Genomic DNA, 20,637 nt, shown 5'->3' with positions numbered 1-20,637 from the left:
TCATTGATCAGGGTTCGTTTTTTTTGGCACCTGTAGCCTTCACATGCCAACATTGTTGCTGTGTTGAAATACATTTTCCAACTTTAGTGGAGTACAACGCCATTGGCTATTCTTTTCACTTCGACAGAAATGATTGGATAGTGCTTGTTTCCGGGGCTCAGATCCACTGGTGACGTCTGGTTTTACCATCTGCAGCGAGACAGACTGGGCGAGAATGGCTGCCGGTGGAGGTTTGAGCTTCTTAATTGTTTCACTTAAAGATTTAAACGTATCACAATACGTTTAAACATTTACAAAATATTCAGAAAGTTTAATTCATGATTTAGAATGTGTTCATCGTGAATTCTGTTGACAAGTATGCTTATTTAACGGAACATTGACCAACTCAAAATGAATGGTTATATCAGTTTAAAAAAAGTGTGGCGTTAGCTCGATAGCTAGCTAGTCGGCTAACTTGCCAACCATGACTGCCGATTGTGTAAACATTGAACACCCGGCCTGATTTGTTACATTTTTTAGATTCAGAAACATTTTACCTTGTTGTCTCATGCCCCTGTTCTGTCAATCTCCCGATGTAACATGTATCAGGCAGTGTGAATTAGTGTAACGTTAATGTAAATCGATAGCCACCAAAGTATTTGCTAGCCATTTCTGGCTAATATTAGCTTGCTAACTTTTGAACGTCTTGTCCAAATCGGACTAGCAAATAGTAGCTCCATAGCCTCCAAATACCTCGCTGCCACAATAGCTCAGGTGTTGATAATTTAGCAAGTCAAACATGTGGAACATTTTACTGTATTGCCTGGTCGATCAACATTAGCGTCATTAATGTAATCTATCTAACACTAACTTCACTGAGTCGGGCTGTATAACTTTGCTATCGTAACAGCACTGCAAGCCACTGGCGTAAACACATTAGCTAGCTGGCTATATGGGCAGCTAACATTAGTTAGCCAGATAGCTGATATCACTTGTATCGTGCTAGCAGTTGTAGACTGGTTTGACGCTTTGGGGCTATAGCCAGCAAGCTATGTAGCAAGCTGTTGAAATCCGCTGACTCAAGTACCTCATTGCCACATGTCCTTTGTTTTGTCAGGTCAGTCAGATTGTGTAAAATCGGGAAGACTTTCTCAGACAAAAGACATAAATTGAATTGGAAAGTTCAGCGTTTTCTAATGCATTTTACCCCTTTTGTTTAACAACATATTCTTGAAGTTTGTGTTCAGCACTTATTAAGTTTGATTGATTAATCGAGCGCATGTTTATGTCCAGCTATGATCCTCACATTGTCAGAAGTATCTACTGTCTAATTTCGCCACTCTTTGGTGGTATGGGGTGCAGTGAAGTTAAGACATCAGTGGTAATGCATATTCATATAGGTTTCAAAGGTTGTCTCATCATAATCAGCCTTTTGAGCACAGTAAGGTCTGCTACAATGTTGGTACAAGTACTAAAGAGAACACGCTGAAATGTTTCCTTTATAGAAGAGACATAAATGTTTTCCTCAGTATAATCAAGCAGCTCACAATTGTGTCTCATGTATGTATGTCTCATGTATGTATGTATGTATGTATGGTATGTATGTGTTTGTATTCCATTGACATTGATTGTTGTCGTCTTTTTTTAATTCGACATCTTCAGAGGTCGGAAAGCTGTTACAAGTGCAGAATGGAACTCCAGCAAATACAAGCTTCAATGGGGTAGACGCTCTTCATGCATGCAACGTCCTCCAGCAGCTAAAAGTCCTGTATGATGAAGCACAGTTGACCGATATCGTTGTGGAGGTGGACCATGGCAAGACATTTTCCTGTCACAGAAATGTCCTGGCCGCCATTAGCCCTTACTTCAGGTAAGTATGGCGTCACGGCTTTAGTTAAACATCAAAATGGAAAAGCTGCCAAAGCTGATCAAAATAGGTATAAAATTAGTTAGCTTTACATAAACTTGAAACGCTCTGTTTTAGATGTTGATCTGAAATGAAAAATACTTCAATCAAAAGCCTCTGTCATATATGATGATATATTATTATAATGGTAGTCTTTGGTAGCTTTGAATTTGCCCACTTTCATCTGAAGCTTAGAGTCTTTTATATGTTCTGCATCACAGATCCATGTTCACAAGTGGCCTTACAGAAAGCAGCCAGCGAGAGGTGCGCATCGTTGGCGTGGAATCAGAGTCCATGCACCTAGTCCTGGACTACGCCTACACGTCCCGCGTCACGCTCTCCGAGTCCAACGTGCAGGCGCTTTTCACAGCCGCCAGCATCTTCCAAATCCCGGCACTGCAGGACCAGTGTGCCCAGTTCATGATCAGCCGCTTGGACCCGCAGAACTGTATCGGCGTGTTCATGTTTGCGGACGCGTACGGGCACCAGGAGCTGCGGGAGCGCTCGCAGGACTACATCCGCAAGAAGTTCCTGTGCGTGGTGGGCGAACAGGAGTTCCTGCACCTGACCAAAGAGCAGCTGGTGGGCATCCTGAACAGCGACGACCTGAACGTGACCAAGGAGGAGCACGTGTACGAGAGCGTGGTGCGCTGGCTGGAGCAGGACCGGGACGGGCGCCAGACTCACCTGGAAGAGGTGTTCTCCAAGTGCATCCGCCTGCCGCTGCTGGACGAGGCCTTCCGCAGCCGCATCCCGCCAGCCCTGGCGATCGCCATGCCCAAGGAGCCCGTCGACAAGGGCCACCTCAATGGCACCAACGGGTGTCCGCAGCGGCTGGGCATGACCGCCTCCGAGATGGTGATCTGCTTTGACGCGGCGCACAAGCACTCAGGGAAGAAGCAGACGGTGCCTTGCCTGGACACGGCCACAGGGAAGGTGTACAAGCTGTGCAAGCCGCCCAACGACCTCCGCGAGGTGGGCATCCTGGTCACCTCGGAGAACGACATCTACATCGCCGGCGGGTACCGGCCCAGCAACAGCGAGGTGTGTATCGACCACCGGGCAGAGAGCGACTTCTGGCAGTACGAGCACGCCAACAACCGCTGGTTGCCGCGGGCGCCACTGCTGCGGGCGCGCATCGGCTGCCGGCTGGTGCACTGCTGCGGAAAGCTGTACGCGCTGGGAGGTCGCGTCTACGAGGGCGACGGGCGGAACGCGCTCAAGTCGGTCGAGTGCTACGACGCCCGCGACAACTGCTGGACTGCCGTTAGCCCCATGCCCGTTGCCATGGAGTTTCATAGTGCTGTGGAGTATAAGGAAAGGATCTACGTCTTGCAAGGTGAGATTTATACCAACATGTAGTTAAAACCTACAAATTTAGAACTTTAAATCTTTCACTTTCAGCAGCCTTCTTATTTTTGCCTAATGTGAGCATACGCATGGTTTGTGAGTTGGACAAACATTGGTATGATTTGTTGGACTTTTAATGGCAGATGAAGAGTGGCCTCCTCCAGTGGCCATGAAGAGTAGCCAATAGAGTAGGCTGGAGTAAAATTTGTAGGTTCAATATGCAGCGTTTATGAGAATAGCTGTGCTTTTACAGCATATGTGGACCTCCTGTGGAACAAGAGTAGGATAGGGGCATAGAGTAGAGATATTGAGAGATACCTAGACATACTTGACTGCTGACTGTGCTGTGCTTAAGGTAACTGCTTTGGCCTGCCCTACAGGAAAAAGTCTGTGTAACCATCTGACCTACTTGGGTTGTGTTTTTTTCCCCTCTAACATGGAGTCATTCACTTACAGGGGAGTACTTCTTCTTCTTTGATCCTCGGAGGGACTACTGGGGCCACTTAACCCCTATGAGCATCCCGCGGAGCCAGGGACTGGCCGTGCTGCATAGAAACTGCATCTACTACATCGCCGGCGTCTGCAGGAACCACCAGCGCACCTTCACCGTGGAGGTGTACGACATCGAGCAGAACGGCTGGAGCCAGCAGCACGACCTGCCCTTTGACCAGGCCACCAGCCCCTACATCAAGGCACTGCTGCTGGGCGGCAAGCTGCACCTGTTTGTGCGCGCCACGCAGGTGATGGTCGAGGAGCACGTCTTCCGCACCAGCCGCAAGAACTCCCTCTACCAGTATGACGACGAGGCGGACCAATGGAAGAAGGTCTACGAGACGCCCGATCGCCTCTGGGACCTGGGCCGCCATTTTGAATGCGTGGTGGCCAAACTCTACCCACAGTGTCTTCTCAAAGTGCTCTGATGCAGCGGGGAGGAAAGGGGTAATTGCCACCCTTGGCATGCCTGAGGTGCTACTCGGCCACAGGGGTCAGATGACGCCCTGCTCTGAGTGTCTCGGTCTAGAGACCATCAGGATTTCTAAAGTCTTAAACAAAGTGTTTGAGTGTCCGAAGGACAGCGTTTTTTGTTGTTGTCGTCGTTGCTGTGGGTGTACACTCTTCTAAAGGTGCCCGTCGTCGATGCCTGTCCAGTGAGCACAGGGCACCCACACGATTACTTGTTTTACAGCCGTACAATGAATCATAAGTGCAATTATCATATGGTTTGCAAAACATGTGTTTGAGCCATTCGTCATTCTTCTAGGTTTGAGACCGTTAGGGTAGAATTGGTGTTTTCGTTTTTTCTTTAGTTTTGTTGGCATGCAGTGTTGAGGGTGTTGTGACGGGGCAACCTCTGGAAATGGGTTCGTGCAGGTTCGTGCAGAGCATTGACACCAGAAGTACAAAAAGCAAATATATGAAAGAATATATAGCTATATGTACTCATACGGGTATGTTGAGCGGGTGTGCTCTGTTAGGTAGCTAGGTTTAAAAAAAAAAAAAAAAAGACAAGTCATTTTGATTTTGCCGTTCTTTTTATTTTACTGTTTTGTGACGTTTGCCATGCCTCCTAATGCTTGGCCATTCATTTTAGAATTGAGTTTGAGATGTTTGTTTTACGTTTGAGTGTGTTTGCTTGTGATAGGTATGCGTTATCATTTTGGTGCATTTCGTTGCATTGCCAAGATGTGCGAGAGGCCCCTCATGCTGTTTCATAAAACAGGCTTCCCCACTATCTATATATCTATCTAAATATATATATATGTGTGTGTGTGTGTGTGTGTGTGTGTGTGTGTGTGTGTGTGTGTATAAGTATTGGTTATGAATGTTTGCAGTACGTCTCACCAGTTTGCTATATATCACACATTTTATGTTTTGAATTTTTCTTTTTTGTTGGTTTATTTTGAGATTATTTTTGTTTGTCTTGTTTTGTGAATCAGTATGGTGGACATTTTGGGTCTTACTCAAACACCTCAACATCCAAATCTCTCATGAAAAACAACTTACACCAGCCAGAACATCTGTAGAAAGAAGTTACTTAGTCTCCATATTGGAGTAGAGAAAAATATGATGAGTACAGCTGAATGGGTAGCTGTGAGTGTGTGTGTGTGTGTGTGTGTGTGTGTGTGTGTGTGTGTGTGTGTGTGTGGAGGGAGGATCCAAAACGGGCAGTAGGTTTTGCTGACAGAAGCGCCATGCCTGTCTGATAGGGAGTGAAGGGAAGATTGTGGAGAGAGGGATGTTGATTTTTCTCATTTTTAAAAAAAAAAAAGTAGTTGGGTCTGAGTGGTCATCTCTCCGCAGGTGGCTGTCTGTGGACTTGCCTCAGACTCTAACAATCAAAACATCTGCATTCAGACAGGGCATCTCAAAGGCCAAAAATGCATTCTGCGAAATGCGCCATTGTGGTCTAGAACGTTTGGTTCTCGTAGCAATAACAGTAGAAGCTGAAATTGTGTGGAAAGGGGCGAAGGGGTAGGCTAGGCCTAAGGCGAAAGAACGAACATATTCCTCAATTCTTCGAGAGTGCATTAACAGTTGTTGCAAGCTAAATGTTTGGTGCTGATTTTGAAATCGATGTGATCTGTGTGAGTTCTTAAGAGTGGTTTGAAGTCATGTCCCTGGGAGTCCGTTAAGTGCAGAATCCCTCCGGGATGTCATTGTGCCTATAGATAAAACAAAGCAGGCCTGGAGACAGAATGCCGGCTGCGTGATATTTGCCTGTTGGAGTCGCAAGCGAAGCCCCTCTAAAGTCTTACTCATTGTTGCACTGAATAATTTTTTCCACTTTTAAAAAACGGCTTGCCACTGCAAATTATTCCACACAACCGCCCCACCCCCCCCACCCACTCCACATAAGTCAGGATGGAGAAGCATCCTGAGCTGTGTGTGTCTATATCCATGCATTTTCACTTCCTGGAATACAAATACCGAAAAAGAAGAAACATTTGGTGCTGCTTATTTGACAATCTTGTACAGAATTACGTGACGATTACAGCCATCGGGTGACGTCCCTTCTTGTAGCGCAACATTGTTTTTTTTCTTAGTAGTTTTGATCATACACAGGTTCCTGCAGGTCCTGAGTTTGCACTACACCCTCCTTTTAATTGTGAATAGCGGAGGTTGTCCTTTTCAATCAGATGACAAAGCAATCTTGTGGAGAAAGCAGAACTCTAAACCTCAAAGCTCTGTTTCACAAAAAAATAAAAGAAATGTTAGTCAGTTTTAGTTTCGCCATGTATAGCAAGCGATTGCAAAAGATTTGAAAACAGTCAACATAGACGGATCACAGCTTGGCTTTGCTGTCATCTGCCCCTCATTGCTTTGCCGTCCCTGCCAGATACAAGGCTCTGCGGGAAGCTACAGTGACTGGCGACGATCATGTGACTGTGGGGCGGGGACTGTCAGCACCTCAGAACCTCTCGACCCCGCCCATGGCCTCCTCACCCCATGTGAACCGCTGAAAAAAAGCTCAGAGGTGCAGGAACCCGAAGCAACGGACAACTCTCAGGATTTCTATTGTTAAACACAGTACTGTATTTAAATCATTTGTTTAAATGTGTATTATACTGTATCATATGTTTGCTGTACTTGCACAGTTTCTTTTTTTCTTTTTTTTTTTTTTTTAAACAAACCCTGTTTGTTACCCTTCCCAACTTGAATAATAGATGTGATGGGTTGTTTGTTTGTATGTCTCTGATGGGTGTATTATTTTCTTTTTTCTATATTTACTCGTAGGTTTGGGTATGTGAAAGATTTTGCTCTGGGGTTTAAGAAAAAAAAAAGGAAAAAAATACTCTCCAAACAAAATCACATTCGCTATTATAAAGTTCTAATTCTCTATTTTTGGATTGCATCACCACAGTAACAGTATAAACTACAACTACAAAGCATTACAGATATTAACTCCGTACATTAACCTCTCAACAAACACCAGTCATCCGTTGTACAAAAAGCTTCGTAAGAGATAAAAACACACCTTATGCTATTGCCGGCTTTCCATGCAAAATGCTATAGAGCTTGTGCTACCTTTGTTTGGTTCTCAAAGCTTTCTTGAGTATCCACAGTTTGGTGGATACCACCAGTGAGTTCTTCCTTCTATTTGACTTTCTTTTTTCACTTTTGTTTGCTTGGTTGTATGATATGAAACTTTGGTAACTATTAATTGATCTTTACTGTGAACTTCACATTGCACATAATTTGAAAATAAAACATTAAAATGAAAGTGGTTGGTTTTAATCAGTTTTGTATAGATTGGATCAGGCTACTCTTGGTGGATTTATTGCATAATACGGCCCTTTTTGTTTTTAGTAAACTGCTCTGGAAGCATCATCTGCTTCAGTTCATTACTTTGATAAATCAGTCGTATAAATGAAATATTTCTCCCATTATCTGTTAAGTTAACTTTATCCTATATGTGAAATCATCTCTGGAGCTCCACACAAATTCATAAGGTACAATCAGAAAAGTCAGTAGGCAAGGGATGATTGGACATCTGATGACTAATGGAGAATCCTATATCTAGTTAGTGGTCATATTTGATTTTTGATCTTGTTAAAGCAAACCACTCTTGCAACAATATTTACCAATCCATCCATTTCCCAGACAACATGGCTTTGTATAATAGAATAAAGACATTCCCCATTAACCTTGCATTGTGCTCTTCAACCATGCTATAATTAAATCAGGCTTTGCCAGATCAGAGCTCTTCCAAAATGGGGGTCCATCACCATGCTCAAAGTTGTGGTTTTGCATTGAGTAGGTCGAAGTCAGTGGCAGTCCCCCACCCCCCAGATCCCATGTGTAATAGCAGAAGCATGGGGCTTCATCATTCTGTCCTTGGCAAAGACAGAGACACAGGAGGAATACATCAGAACCAGGTTCAGTGCATCCTGGCCTCCTCCCCAAGGGATTTGACATGGTGACCTTGTCCAAGGAAATTTGACTTTAATTGTGAGGAGTCATGAAGGGTAGGTATGATGTCGGCACCCTTGGAAGACATTGTCATTTTTATGAGTGGATGGGGGTCACTGCTGGAAAAAGCATGGAATAAACAGTGCAAGCATAGGTACCAGTGGTGCCAGCTTAAAACAGGTGCATGCTGGTGTTCACAGAAAATTCAGAACATCCTATTGATGGGATCTGACATTCTTTCTTACAATCTGGCTTGTTGACAAGTGAAAAAGTGGCTAGTCCATTCAGCGTGTCCTTGAGTCTTGTAATACTTACTAATAGTTTTGTATGATTTATAGTTTACAAAGATCAACACATTTTTTGTTGGTGCTGCTAGACTGTACGTAATCATTCCTTAATGGCCCTATAGGGAGAGTGCTGGACATTGGTGTTTTTCTCAAGGAAATTAATCATCAGTTGTAAACATGCCTTTCAGAGTGGTTGGCGTGTGCCAAAATTGTAATCCTCTTACTGTTTACTTGGAATTTTCAATTATCATCAGCCATGCAGAGGTTCGCTTTCGGCAGGCCTGCCGGGGCGACACATGGTGTGTTTATTTTTCGGGAGTGCACACACAACAGCCTGGATGTGCTAGTGATTGATGTTCCCTGGTTTTCTTTCAGTGGAGTATTGGAGCCTGTGTGCAAGTGATTTACTAGTAATCCCCTTGAAGACAGGGGAAAAAAGCCAACGCGTACTGATTGCTCCAATGCAGTCCTAATGTGTTTGCTCTATTGCTTTAGTGTTTCTGTGGATTGTTTGAACATTTCAAATATCAAGCCATATTTGTTTGTAGATGATGTTCAACAATTGTCTTAACCTCAGTGCAGCGAGAAGAAAAGATAGAATTGCTGTTGATGTTTCTGTGCTATTTGCGCTCCTAATGCGTTCCTAATATAATACTATTTAATGATGGAAGTTTTAAGTTGAACAGCCATTTTTCAGTTAATGGACCAACAATCCATTAAAAATTTATTCTTTTTTTTTGTCTTTTACATTTTTCTTAAAAGCTTATATAAATTATAACTCATAAATCATAAATATTTACTACAAAGCCTATATCAATTTGTTACTTACTGCTTGAATTTCATGACTCATTATTTATATAACACCTTCACTTACTACTACTAATTGGTTCTGTCCAGAAAAGTTGTGATGGCCTCAGGGAGGCGTAGTGTGAGTGCGTGAGAGAGATGAACCCTGTGGAGATGGAGACCCTCGGTGGGCCACATGGACTTACATGTGGGTTGTGGGTTGTTTACTGGGCCTCAGATCTTTGGGGATCCCTGCGAGGAGTCCAAGGTCCCCCTCTGTGTGTGCTGTCCTCCCAGTAGCACTCAGTGGCACACCAACTCACTGAGGGCAAACAGAGACACCAATCTCTCTCTCTCTCTCTCTCTCTCTCCTAACACACTCACACACGCACACACACACACACACACACACACACACACACACATACAGAGCACATGTGTAATTAAACCAGTGCCAACCTGGTGTTCACAGAGGGTTGCCGTGTGGTACCCTCCCTTGTTGCCCAGAACCATCTCTGGAGGAAGAAGTGCCCTCCGAGCCTCATTACCTAGTGACAGCCCAGCATGAAGAATTGATATAGGAAGCTGGTAGTGGGCATGGAAGTGCCATGAAACATCCATCAGTCTCCAGTGAGGAAGTGCCGTCACGGACAGTCACATCTTACCTATTTCATTAGGGTATTCATCATTAATTAAGCTTGTCCATGAAACGTACATGTCTGCATTGTGGTAGCAGCACAACATGCTAATGCACTGGACACGATAGACATGTAAGGAATGTAAGAAAGTGGTTCATTCATACATGAAACATAAGATGTAGAAATATATATTCTTAGATCTCCAGAAATATTTAATCAGAGGTAAACTGAATCATGTTTAAGTTTATGAGAGCCTCATAGAGATCTTTGTTCATGAAATAGTTCGTGTGAAAAAGGCCTCTTGATTCCCACTACCTGCAACAGTCTCTCTAAAAAAGACTTTTACAGAGAAAAAATATGAGATGCTATTTAATTGGATTTTTGGCAAAGAATGTAATGGAGAATGAATTATCTGGACTCCGTCTTTATTGCCATTTAAATGGAGAAATCACTTCTGGAATTATTTCAGTTTCTGTTAATGAGTTTTTAGCTGGCAATATGAAATAGGATGGAGCGCTTATGTGCACAAAGCAGAATGGCTTTTAATTTAATCACAGCACACACTGGTTCTGATCTGCCCAGAGTTTTAAAGAAATTTAGGCAAGTTTGTATCGTCTATTTCTGGTGAGAAGTCGATCAGCACTCTGTTGCTCTAATTGGGAAATATTTCAAGGCTGGCAGATCAGCTGCCAGCCTTCGTGTCATGATGGGTATCGCTGTCCTCCTCGGTCGGTCCACCTCCCCCTCGCCTCTTAATCAACTCCGCTTTGCTCCCAGGCTGCTGGGGATATTTCTTCATTTTGGGAGGGGTGGAGAGGGGGATGGGGGTGGTGGAGTGATGAAGTGCTGTGTCCGGCCTTGATGAGGCCAGAAGGTGGCTATTCATCTGGTGTGAGACTGAGAGGAGACCATGACTTGATAAAGCTGTGACAAATAACAAGTGCCACTGAAGTGAAGGGGTCCGTCCATGGACACATGCATGGAGGGCGATGGACGTGGGCTCTCTCTCTCTCTCTCTCTCTCTCTCTCTCTCTCTCTCCGCAACCACAGTGGGTTCAGCATGCACCTCATGTGAATAGGCTCTGCTTTTTTTACACCTGCTGCACTCATATACCTTTTCGGTGTTAGACCAAACACAAAGGACTGGGAGCGCATTAAACTTTTATCACTGTCGGTCAGTGCAGCACTGTGTGGGTGTCCCTGACATGTATACTAAATGGTGCAGAACTGGGGTCTATTGAAGTTTTGCCCTTATTTATGAGGGTATCTGTTACCTGTTGCACCCTGGCTTCACTACAGATGATGCATGTTCCCTGTGTTCTGACTGATTTTGCAATGATCTGTCTTGTAACTTTTTAAAGACATTGGAAAAATAACCAAGTCATGAATGTAGATGAGGACAGTACTATAAGACTAATCTCACTCATGCACTAACCATATCATTTGGCCTCATTATTTCCAGTTAGGGTCATTATGGATGGCTGGCAGTTCTCTCCTGGTGTGGAGAGACTGAAATCTTTAAAAAAAAAAAGTACATGAGGAAGAGGTTACAAAAGATAGATTTAAAGTTCACCTTTAAAATGATAGATGGATAGATAGATAGATAGATAGATCTTTTTAAAAAAAGTACATGAGGAAGAGGTTTGCGAAAGATAGATTTTAAGTTCACCTTTAAAATGATAGATAGATAGATAGATAGATAGATAGATAGATACTTTAGTGATCCCCAAGGGCAATGCCACCACTTGTTAGTGCAAATGCTCCACTACCTTCACCAGGCCTGAATCATACCAACTTACATCATTCATCAGATGTGAGAGAGGTCTGACTTAATGAAGACTATTGCAGACTACTCTCTTTTCTCTCTTCTGTCCTGCCTCCTGGGCTTTGCACAGTCAAAGCGCTTTCCAGGGTGTCATTATTGTAAGGCATTCCAGCAGAATTAGATTATAGGCGGTAAGGAGGCCGCTGTGGCTTTCTTGGTCGGCCTAGAGAAAAGCCGTAATTGGTCACGGTTATTTAGTGCCGTAAATAAGCTGAGGCGCTCCTGCATTCAGGGCACGCCCGCTGGAGGATTCGTCCGCTTCACACAAATTATGGAACGTTTTTCGGAGCCGAGGCACCGCAGGCGTCACAGAGGTCTCTCCGCGGCTTACATGCTTTTTTCACCGAGTCCCCTCGGCCCACAGTCTGCTCCTCATGCAGTGCTTTGCGCCGAGGTTTGAAAATGGAGACTCCAGTACACGCCACCGTGTGCAATGAGTAAGGGGAGTTTCACTGCCACTGAGACCTGCTACACAGCCACAAGAGCACAACGTGTGTTGGAAGATCCAAAGCGGGACTTGATGTGATTTCTCGTGTATTATTACACACGCTTTTTAAGACTACTGACTGATTCAAGTGGTGCAAAACTTGTTTCCTCAAGGGTGTGACATTCTCAGTCCCTTCAGTTTAAAAACACTGTGATTCCACTGGCAAGGTGAATGGAGCTCGCCTCAACCGAGGGGGTTGTGCTTGTGTTTTGCCTCTGTATACTTCCATGGACTGTGTAATTAGGTGTATTGTGTATTGTCCTCCCCATCTTGCCAGGCTATCACTGGGAAGGCTACACCTTTTTGAAGGCCCCTATTTCTCACTGTGTACTTTCATTTTGTCTTGATTTTCTGGATGCGAGCACAGGACCAAAAAACATCCATCCTTCCCGTCAAAGCTATTAACGGAGCCCCTTCCGGCAGAGCCACAAACACTCCGACCCACCTGTGGCTATCAGCCAAGGAAATACAAAAGGCTCCTCCTGAGAGATCAGATGCCTTCTCTTCCCCTTTCCTTCACTCCACAAAGAAAAAGTAGAAAACACAGGACCAAATCACACGTAGAGTGGAGGCCTGCTTCTATTGAACATTGCTTCTCCTCTCTGAAAAACGTTTCCAGCATGTAGAAAATCTTGGATGGCGAACACAATCCTCCACCACCTTCATACTCTCTCTCTCTCTCTCTCTATATATATATATATATATATATATTCTCTTTTTAATGAGCAGAGAATTTATAGGCCTTGCAGTTCCTTCGCTTGGCGCTTGACCCCCACTGGTAGGCGCTTGTTTTAATGGGGGTAAATACCCCCCCCCACACACACACACGTATGGACCATTCCCCTCCAGAGGGCAGGGCCATTACATTCCCCCCGTACAAGTCTCCTCGTTACGGGGAGGCCACAGCATGGCACTGCCACAACCTCCAGGTCAGTCTAATGAGGAGGGAGGGAGTGCAATTGCTGTAATTAGCCTCTCACTTTTTTTTTATATACCTCAGTGTGTTTAATGAATCTCAGTTCAGTTGCCTCTCATTAAAGGCCTTTTACCTGTGTGATAATTAAGAAATGAATATGTTTCAAAAAAAGAGAGAGAGAGAGGGAGAGAGAGAGAGAGAGAGAGAGAGAGAGAGAGAGATGTGTGTGTGTGTGTGTGTGTGTGTGAGGGGGGTGGGGTAACACTACCAGATGGACTTAATTACTGCACGGCCAATCAAGGGCTTGCTTTAATGGGGGTGATGGTCATCGGCACAATGCCCAACACTGAGAATGCCATCAATCAATAGATGTCCATGTGGTTGGCATGGTGACAGACAAAGGGGGACTTAGGGCAGCCTCACCTTTCACCCCTCATGGGCAACACAAGTCATTAAGACCCCACTTTAATTGCTTTGCCTAAACTGACCCCTGTTCCTTTGTGTGATGATATCATCATTGTTAACTCCCTATATATTTGCAAGCATTATTATTGCACTGCCTATACTGTCTAGTATGCTCTTTAACAGAAACAAACACTGCCATATGCTGCTAGTCTGCCATTCTCAGAAAGCACACATTTACATGTGCAGTGTTGTCATGCTGTAATGCAATTTGCAGTTCGAAAATCTTCACAGACTGTGAAGTCACTAGACTGTCCAAATCAGTCAAGGCAGATTCAGGAAAGATAAGAGAGTTGTGATGAGTTGTGCGTGTTAGCATGGGTTGGTTGTGTGACACTAAACAGGAAGAGGATGAGGGTTTTTAAGAAGCTGTGAAAGAAAAGGAGAACACAGACAGACAGGGGCGTAGCCAGGATTATTTTATAGGGGGGGGGGGGGGGCAGCTGGGTCCAGACTTTTTATTGGGGTGGCACTTGGGAATCAAAACTACTATTTGAAAACTACTCAAAAAGTTTTGAAGATTAGGATAGCCTATTTTAATAATGGCAATAAATTGTGTAAAGCCAACACTGATACACAGGTCAGTTTGTTGGCCACTCCAACACATTTTCCATAAATAGGTCAATGCCAATAAAAAAGTACAATATGATAATGCACCTTACTTAATCAGTCTTATTCAATTGATGTTAACTCAAAGAACAATGATAAATACTACAAATATTGTATGCAGATATTTAATCTTATACTGATGGCCAAACTATGTTTCTTTCTGATATCCACTCCAAGTACTTGGCTGCAGAGGTGGAAAAGTCCAGCTTCAGAAAGTAAAAGTCCAACCACGTTTTGGTTCTACCTGTGCAGTTAACACAGGTGATCTCACCAATTAGCTGCTCTACCTGGCTAAAGAGTTGTGATAATTAATCAGCTGGTTTAAGTGAATGGTTGGCACAGATATGTGGTAGGACTTTTACTTTCTGAAGCTGGACTTTTCCGCCTCTGCTTGGCTGTAAGTAACATGGCTCTGAATTAAGAAATTAACCCTTAGAACCCTAGACTTTTTCACTAGTTAGAAGCATTTATCCTGGTCAATGTAAGAGCCATACACACATGCTATACATATTTTTTTTCAGAGTCTAGGGTGTCTAGGGAGTTCAGAGTCTACCCAGATCTGCCACATTTTCATGTATTAATACTTGCATTGATTTATTTTTTTTAAAGTGTATTATAAAAATTCTTATATTTTGACATGTATCTCACCACTGCAAGCTGTCAGCTGGCACATGTGTGAGGGCAGACTGTTCTGAATCTGGCAATATCATTGCCATGGTGGAGGGATTCTCTGGGGCTGAGCAAATGTGAAAAATATGTGGTGTGTGCCTTACGGAAATAAATGCCATTTTTTTATTTAGCCCTATGGCTACTCTATTTTTGTCCACTCTCACTACCTTTAGTTATAAGCATTTATCCTGGTCATTGTAAGTGCCATTTACACATGCTATATTTTTTCAGAACAGTCTGGCTACCCAGATCTGCCACCAATTCATATTAATACTTGCATTGATTTGATTTAGATTTTTAAATAATACAAAGACAAAAAGCATATTATACCATTCTTATTTTGAAATGTATCTCTGTCAGCTGGACATGACTTTCATGTATGTGTAGGGCAGAATCTGGCAATATAAGAACCATGGTGGAGGGGGGCTTTGGGGCTGAGCAATTTACAGACATGTGGTGTGTGCCTTACAGAAATAAATGCCTTTTTTTTATTTAGTAATGAAAAATGACCTTTCTGCGCTCCAAATCTGTGACACGAACTGATCTGACCTGAACCAGAGTTTGCATGTTCTGTGTGTACACTCATTCTAAAACAACTTTTTACTGCATTGTCATGAACAAAGTGAAGGCAAAAAGGTGTTACTTTGTCGAATAAATTGGGATGCAATGTGAGTCTCGAATTGGATGCCATGCAGGAATTTGTTAGGATCTCAAAACCGGATTACGAGCATGCTTTGCCATATATAGCGTTGGATTATGAACATGCTTTGCCACCAACACAAAAACGTGGGGTAAGTCGAGCTATATGAAGTTATTATTTTTGATGTAATTTCGTCTGTTTACCCAGAAGGATGTACTTGATATCAAATGATAGCTCTGTGTCTCCTCTTTCTTCTGATATGCTTGCCATATCTATGCGATCACGGGTTCGCGAGTAATTCAAACGAGAGTAATGGGTGCGCAGGTGAACTGTAAATATGAATCAATTTGATTTAATTTCATGATTTTTTTTTGTCATACTTGAGCAATGTAACAAAGAACTCAGGCAAAGCAGCCTGCCTCTGCCTGACCAGCTATGGGAAGAACCACACTAGTGGACTAGTCAGCAAATTATGTTTTTATAAAGTAGCATAGGCTAGGCCCTATTAGCCTAGTTTTATTGGAGCCATCCGGAGATATGTGCCTAATATGCTTGCATTTCACCCGAATTTTATCGAAATATTTTTGTAACAGCGTTACCGCGGGCATCCGATTATTTTTGATCAGCCCCACGTCAATGTCAGAGTCTAGCCTACCTAACAAGGACAGCCCAACGCAGCTCACTAGGGAATGATTTGTGACACATTCTAACATCTTATTAGCATTAATGTTACAACTCATCAACTCACCTGTTGTTACTGAGGTTAAGTAGTCTACTGTCAAGTGTTTTTAACAGATGACTTGAATTGTCCAGCTGCTGCTGCACTAGGCCTACTCACAATGTGATCAGAACCGTAGGCTACACTTCCTGACTGGGCCAATGGTCGTAGATAAAGTGCAGTAATTGGTTCAGTCCCTGCTTTGCAAAGTGTTGTCTAAGTGCCGTCGAAAACGGCAGCAATTCTTTTTTTTTTTTGACTTTTCACACAACGGAGCTGGGGGGGGGGGGGCAGCAGGGTGGCCAAGCTTTGACCAGTGGTGGCCGTGGCCCCCCCTGGCCACCACGTAGCTCCGCCACTGCAGACAGAATCAAGAGATGGGTCCACAGTCGAGGGTGGTTGGACTTCACACAATCTTCACACAAATAGGGTAAAGGAAAACACAATCCAAGCGTAACACCAAAAGTTTTTAGCACTGGGACAGAGTTAGTCTTTACATCAGCCTCTTATCCGAAACTAATCTTGTGGGATATTTTCTTTCTCCATACCTCCCACCAAATCCCTTTTGCTAGCGTCTCTGCTCTCTGAGAAGAGAACTGCGGTTCACAGTGGGTGTCAAATTGTCTTTTCTGACTTCCTGGAGATGGTGAGAGGTGTTAGAGAAGAACCACAGCCTTTATTCTATCAAGAACTAAGACTGTGATGTAACTCAAGCCTGTACTAAAATAGTTTTCTTACAAACATTCTCAAGGGCCGTTGAGAGATACAGAAAACAAATCTGTAGTAATTCCTTCTTGTAATTTATATTTTTTTAAGCCATAGTTTTGAAAAAGAGTGACAAGAGTCATCCCCCTTATCTCTTTGAGTAAAACTATGTTGATAGGCCTACAGATCCATTCATTAAGTCTTGAAACACAAGTGTGTTTTTAAACATTTCTCTTATGAGCTTACATTCTCAGTCAGTGGCGCAAAAAGTGGGTATGCGCTATATGCGACGCATAGGGGCGCAGCTCAATGGGGGCGCCAAAGCGATGGTAAAAAAATAAAATAATATATTTGGTATTTTCTATATGTAGCTACTGCTGTCCGTTTCTGAATCATTTCAACATTTTCTCAATGTTCTATAACATTTTAGAGCAGTGTTTCTCAAAGTGTGGTCCGGGGACCACTGGTGGTCCGCAAGCTATCCCAAGTGGTCATGATAAAATATAATATCTTGCAAGGTTGAACCAACTTGTATGTAAATCCAAACAGTTCTGCAACATGCCAATTAAGCTACGCCAGTTTAAATCATATGAATCCTCTGACACAAAAAGGAAGGTGAGGAGGCCTATTGTGTAATATACTGTTGAAGTAGGTTTACTCTTTCTTTTAGCTAGTGGTCCGTGAGGTTTTTTTTTATTGGTTAAGTGGTCCTTGGTCTGAAAAAGTTTGAGAAACACTGTCAGAGGACTAACAGGCTAGAGTAGGCGCCCTATCTCATAAGATTCCATCATAGAATTTTGACATAGAATAGGGAGTGGGGGCGCCGTGAGCGCTGGGCGAGCAGATAGGCCTACGAGTAGTGTTGCCGTCTATGGAAAAAGATGGATACAGCAAAAAAAGCTGTTGACGACTAAAAATAGAAAAAGAAAGAGGGAAAATGAGATGGCATGTCAAGGGATGCAACAGCAGTTAAATAAGTGGACGGTGAAAGGCAACAGGTAGGATTTAAAGTGATGACGTCTGTACTTGGAGGCTTGCAAATATGAATGTTTTAACAGACTAACTAGCGTTTGTTAAGCATAATGCCGATTGAAACATAGCCTATTCCATTCAGATAGCTAGGTGGCTACCATGCTCATACTGCACTTTTAATGGCCAACTGCAAACAGAAATGTCATGCTAGCAGCAACTCATTACATGTTTCTATATCCTAACAATGAAGGCTCCTTGTAATAACTTAATATTGTGTTGTCAATGTGGTGCAAACAAACAAGGCTAGAGTGCCTATCAGCCTTATCCATTGTGAGCAATAGCTGGCAAAAGGACGTTATGAGAACCGTTTAGACTCTCTTAAAGTGGCAATGCACCATTTATCAATACTTATCAAGTGTAACATCAAGTTAAACATCAAATTGGCAGCATTTCTTTAAAAACATATTCAATAGACACTAATGCACAGTAATAGTGTAAATTAATTGGCCTTTTGTTTTGCTTTAGTTGTTTGTGGGTTTTTTTTTTTTTTGGGGGGGGGGGGGGGGGGCGCCAATATTGTTGTTGCATACGCCTCAAAAATGGGTATTTGCGCCCCTGTTCTCAGTGACATGGTTGACGTTTATATTTGGTTATACATGGTTATATTTTTGCTTTTCTTTGCATTAGTAAAAGATGGGTCCCCTGATGAGTCACACAGGCTTTTCACAAGCTGCTTGTTAGGGAGTTGACAGACAAAATGTTTATCATTTAAGGTATTTGATCTGTGTGTGAAGACAGCTACAACTCCAGGAACTCCAGTTAAGGTTTATAGTAGAGTATAGTATAGCATAGCTCTGTATTTTATCCTATTTGTCTCATCTTTACTTCGAGTCAATGTTCAAAAACAGGAAATCTTTTCTCCACAGGTAGAATACCAGATTGTTTATGGCATCAATCTCTTTCCAGCTATTGTTAAAGCAATACATGACACAATGGCATTAACTGTGGGTGTCAAATCAAGATTTACAAAGCCAGTTACTATCCTGTGGCTTTGGACGATTTTTCAAGCCAATTAGAAATCTCTGTTACCAGTTTTTAAATGTCATAGGTAAGGGGGTGACTGCCTAATGAAGCAGGGCCTGTGTGCTCTGAGCCAGCCATTTGGCTCTTACGCACTCAGCAAATCACCAGGCCAATAAATTAGGCCGCACTGCACTCAGGTCAAGGTCCTGGGAAAAAGCCCCCTCGAGAGTCCAGCCTGTGACTAAAGCAGTCGCCCTTTTGGTGCTGGTGGTCACCCTGCGGGTGTTTTCTGCCCGTTGCCATCGCCCTCGACATCGCAGCACCCGCCGCCCCAAACCCCTGGTGTTTCTCGGATGACTCCCACTTATTGCCCTTCATGGTCTCTCAGTCGGGAACTTCGAAGTCTGTGGTGTGTCGACAGAGACGACGTGGGTGAGGTGACCGACAGCAATCGTGTAGAGAGGCTGGATATGACAAGGGTTCAAAAGGCAGCTTCCGCTGTAAAACTACCTGGCAACTTTGTATCGATTTACTGTCTACTTTGTATCTGCACAGCGTTGGTGTGTGGAGTTGCACAGAATGCTGATGTGCCACAAATAAATAACCTATACAAATCTACTCAGACGGTACTGAAAGGTACTCAAAGGACTGTACAAATTCTACGCTTGACGAAATGGTTGCATATTGACACGCATATTAACTAAACATAACCCTAAGACTCTCAGGTGTTGGGGATTAGGTTGCTAAGCTTTCATTATACAGTGAAGAGTGATATCATCATACAGGTATATCTCAGAGGTTCTTTTATTTTCTAACATCCTCCCAAGTGTTAATTTAAATGTCACGCAATGCAATCTTCCTAGAGGCTAGTGAAGTACTGCCTGGGTCATGGAGATTTGTCTGTGTGGTACCCAGGAGAATGGCGTAGGTGCCAGCCATGTTAAAGGGGATAATCAAATGAATTCTCTAAATGTCAAGTTTTATTCCAGCATATGGAACATATTTCATCTCCACAGAAATGGCAGAAGATGACAGAGGAAAGATGTACTGTAAGCAGGGCCGGCTCTAGGCAGGGGTCAGGGTGGGCTAAACCCACCCAAGCATTGTGTTTTGCCCACCCAAACAAAGTCAAGAAGTCAAAAAGTTTTTTGTGTGCAGTCTCAAACTCAAACTCAAGCTTGGCTGTAGATGAGTTGGTGTTGAGTGTAATGGTAGCTCACTGGTAGCTGTGGAGCTCTGGCGCACCAGAGAGATCTACGTCATTTTGACGTCACATTGTCGCACTACTGGTTGGGAATGTTGAGTATGTAAGACGCAGTAGGCTTATGTATGTGTATTAGGTAAACCCCCCTCCTGATGCCTTAAAGGAAAAGGTTGGTATGAGGGAGTGTATTGTGTATGTGAGCAACCTACATGTTACTTATCTTGCACTGGATTATCTTCCTGAATCTCAATCTCAATCTCAATCTGGACAAATTATTAATGAAATTACATTTTCATCGTGTTGCATTAGGCGATACATGGGGCAACTTGTTAACCTGTTCCATGTCTTCCGATTGGATGATTACAGTATTTGGTTTCATGTGTTTATGCTGATTGTACTTTTGATTTGTGAATTGCATATGTTTTAGGGTTAGAAAATCAATGCAGGGAATTCAAATATAAAAATAAACTGAAATAGTGTCAAACAAACATGATTCAGTCAAACAATTCCTGTCAGACAAACATGATTCAGCATGAATGGAAGAGCTGGT

The 20,637-nt window shown here is 43.2% G+C and overlaps 1 protein-coding gene across 1 annotated transcript; it reads left to right on the top strand.

Annotated features, from left to right (window-relative positions):
- Nucleotides 1-212: 212 nt before the first annotated feature.
- Nucleotides 213-7,457, top strand: kbtbd8 (kelch repeat and BTB (POZ) domain containing 8). The gene is made up of 4 exons (XM_076267794.1): nucleotides 213-230; nucleotides 1,642-1,849; nucleotides 2,107-3,224; nucleotides 3,692-7,457. Exons 1-4 carry the CDS (start codon nucleotides 215-217, stop codon nucleotides 4,153-4,155), a joined length of 1,806 nt encoding a protein of 601 aa, XP_076123909.1. The 5' UTR covers nucleotides 213-214; the 3' UTR covers nucleotides 4,156-7,457.
- The last annotated feature ends 13,180 nt before the right edge of the window (nucleotides 7,458-20,637 follow it).

The sequence above is a fragment of the Alosa pseudoharengus genome, unplaced genomic scaffold (genome assembly GCF_046254945.1).
Source record: "Alosa pseudoharengus isolate Yale_2024_CS ecotype anadromous, Long Island Sound unplaced genomic scaffold, YU_APseudo_1.1 YU_APseudo_1.1_scf_5, whole genome shotgun sequence".
Taxonomy (NCBI): domain Eukaryota; kingdom Metazoa; phylum Chordata; class Actinopteri; order Clupeiformes; family Clupeidae; genus Alosa; species Alosa pseudoharengus.
Note: the sequence above shows the minus strand (reverse complement) of the source record. Positions and strands in the feature narration are given on the sequence as shown.

Excerpts from the sequence above, each read along its gene's own strand:
- kbtbd8 (XM_076267794.1), top strand. Across the intron at positions 1,850-2,106 it reads GCCATTAGCCCTTACTTCAG|ATCCATGTTCACAAGTGGCC; the intron begins GTAAGTATGGCG and ends TCTGCATCACAG. Across the intron at positions 3,225-3,691 it reads AAGGATCTACGTCTTGCAAG|GGGAGTACTTCTTCTTCTTT; the intron begins GTGAGATTTATA and ends ATTCACTTACAG.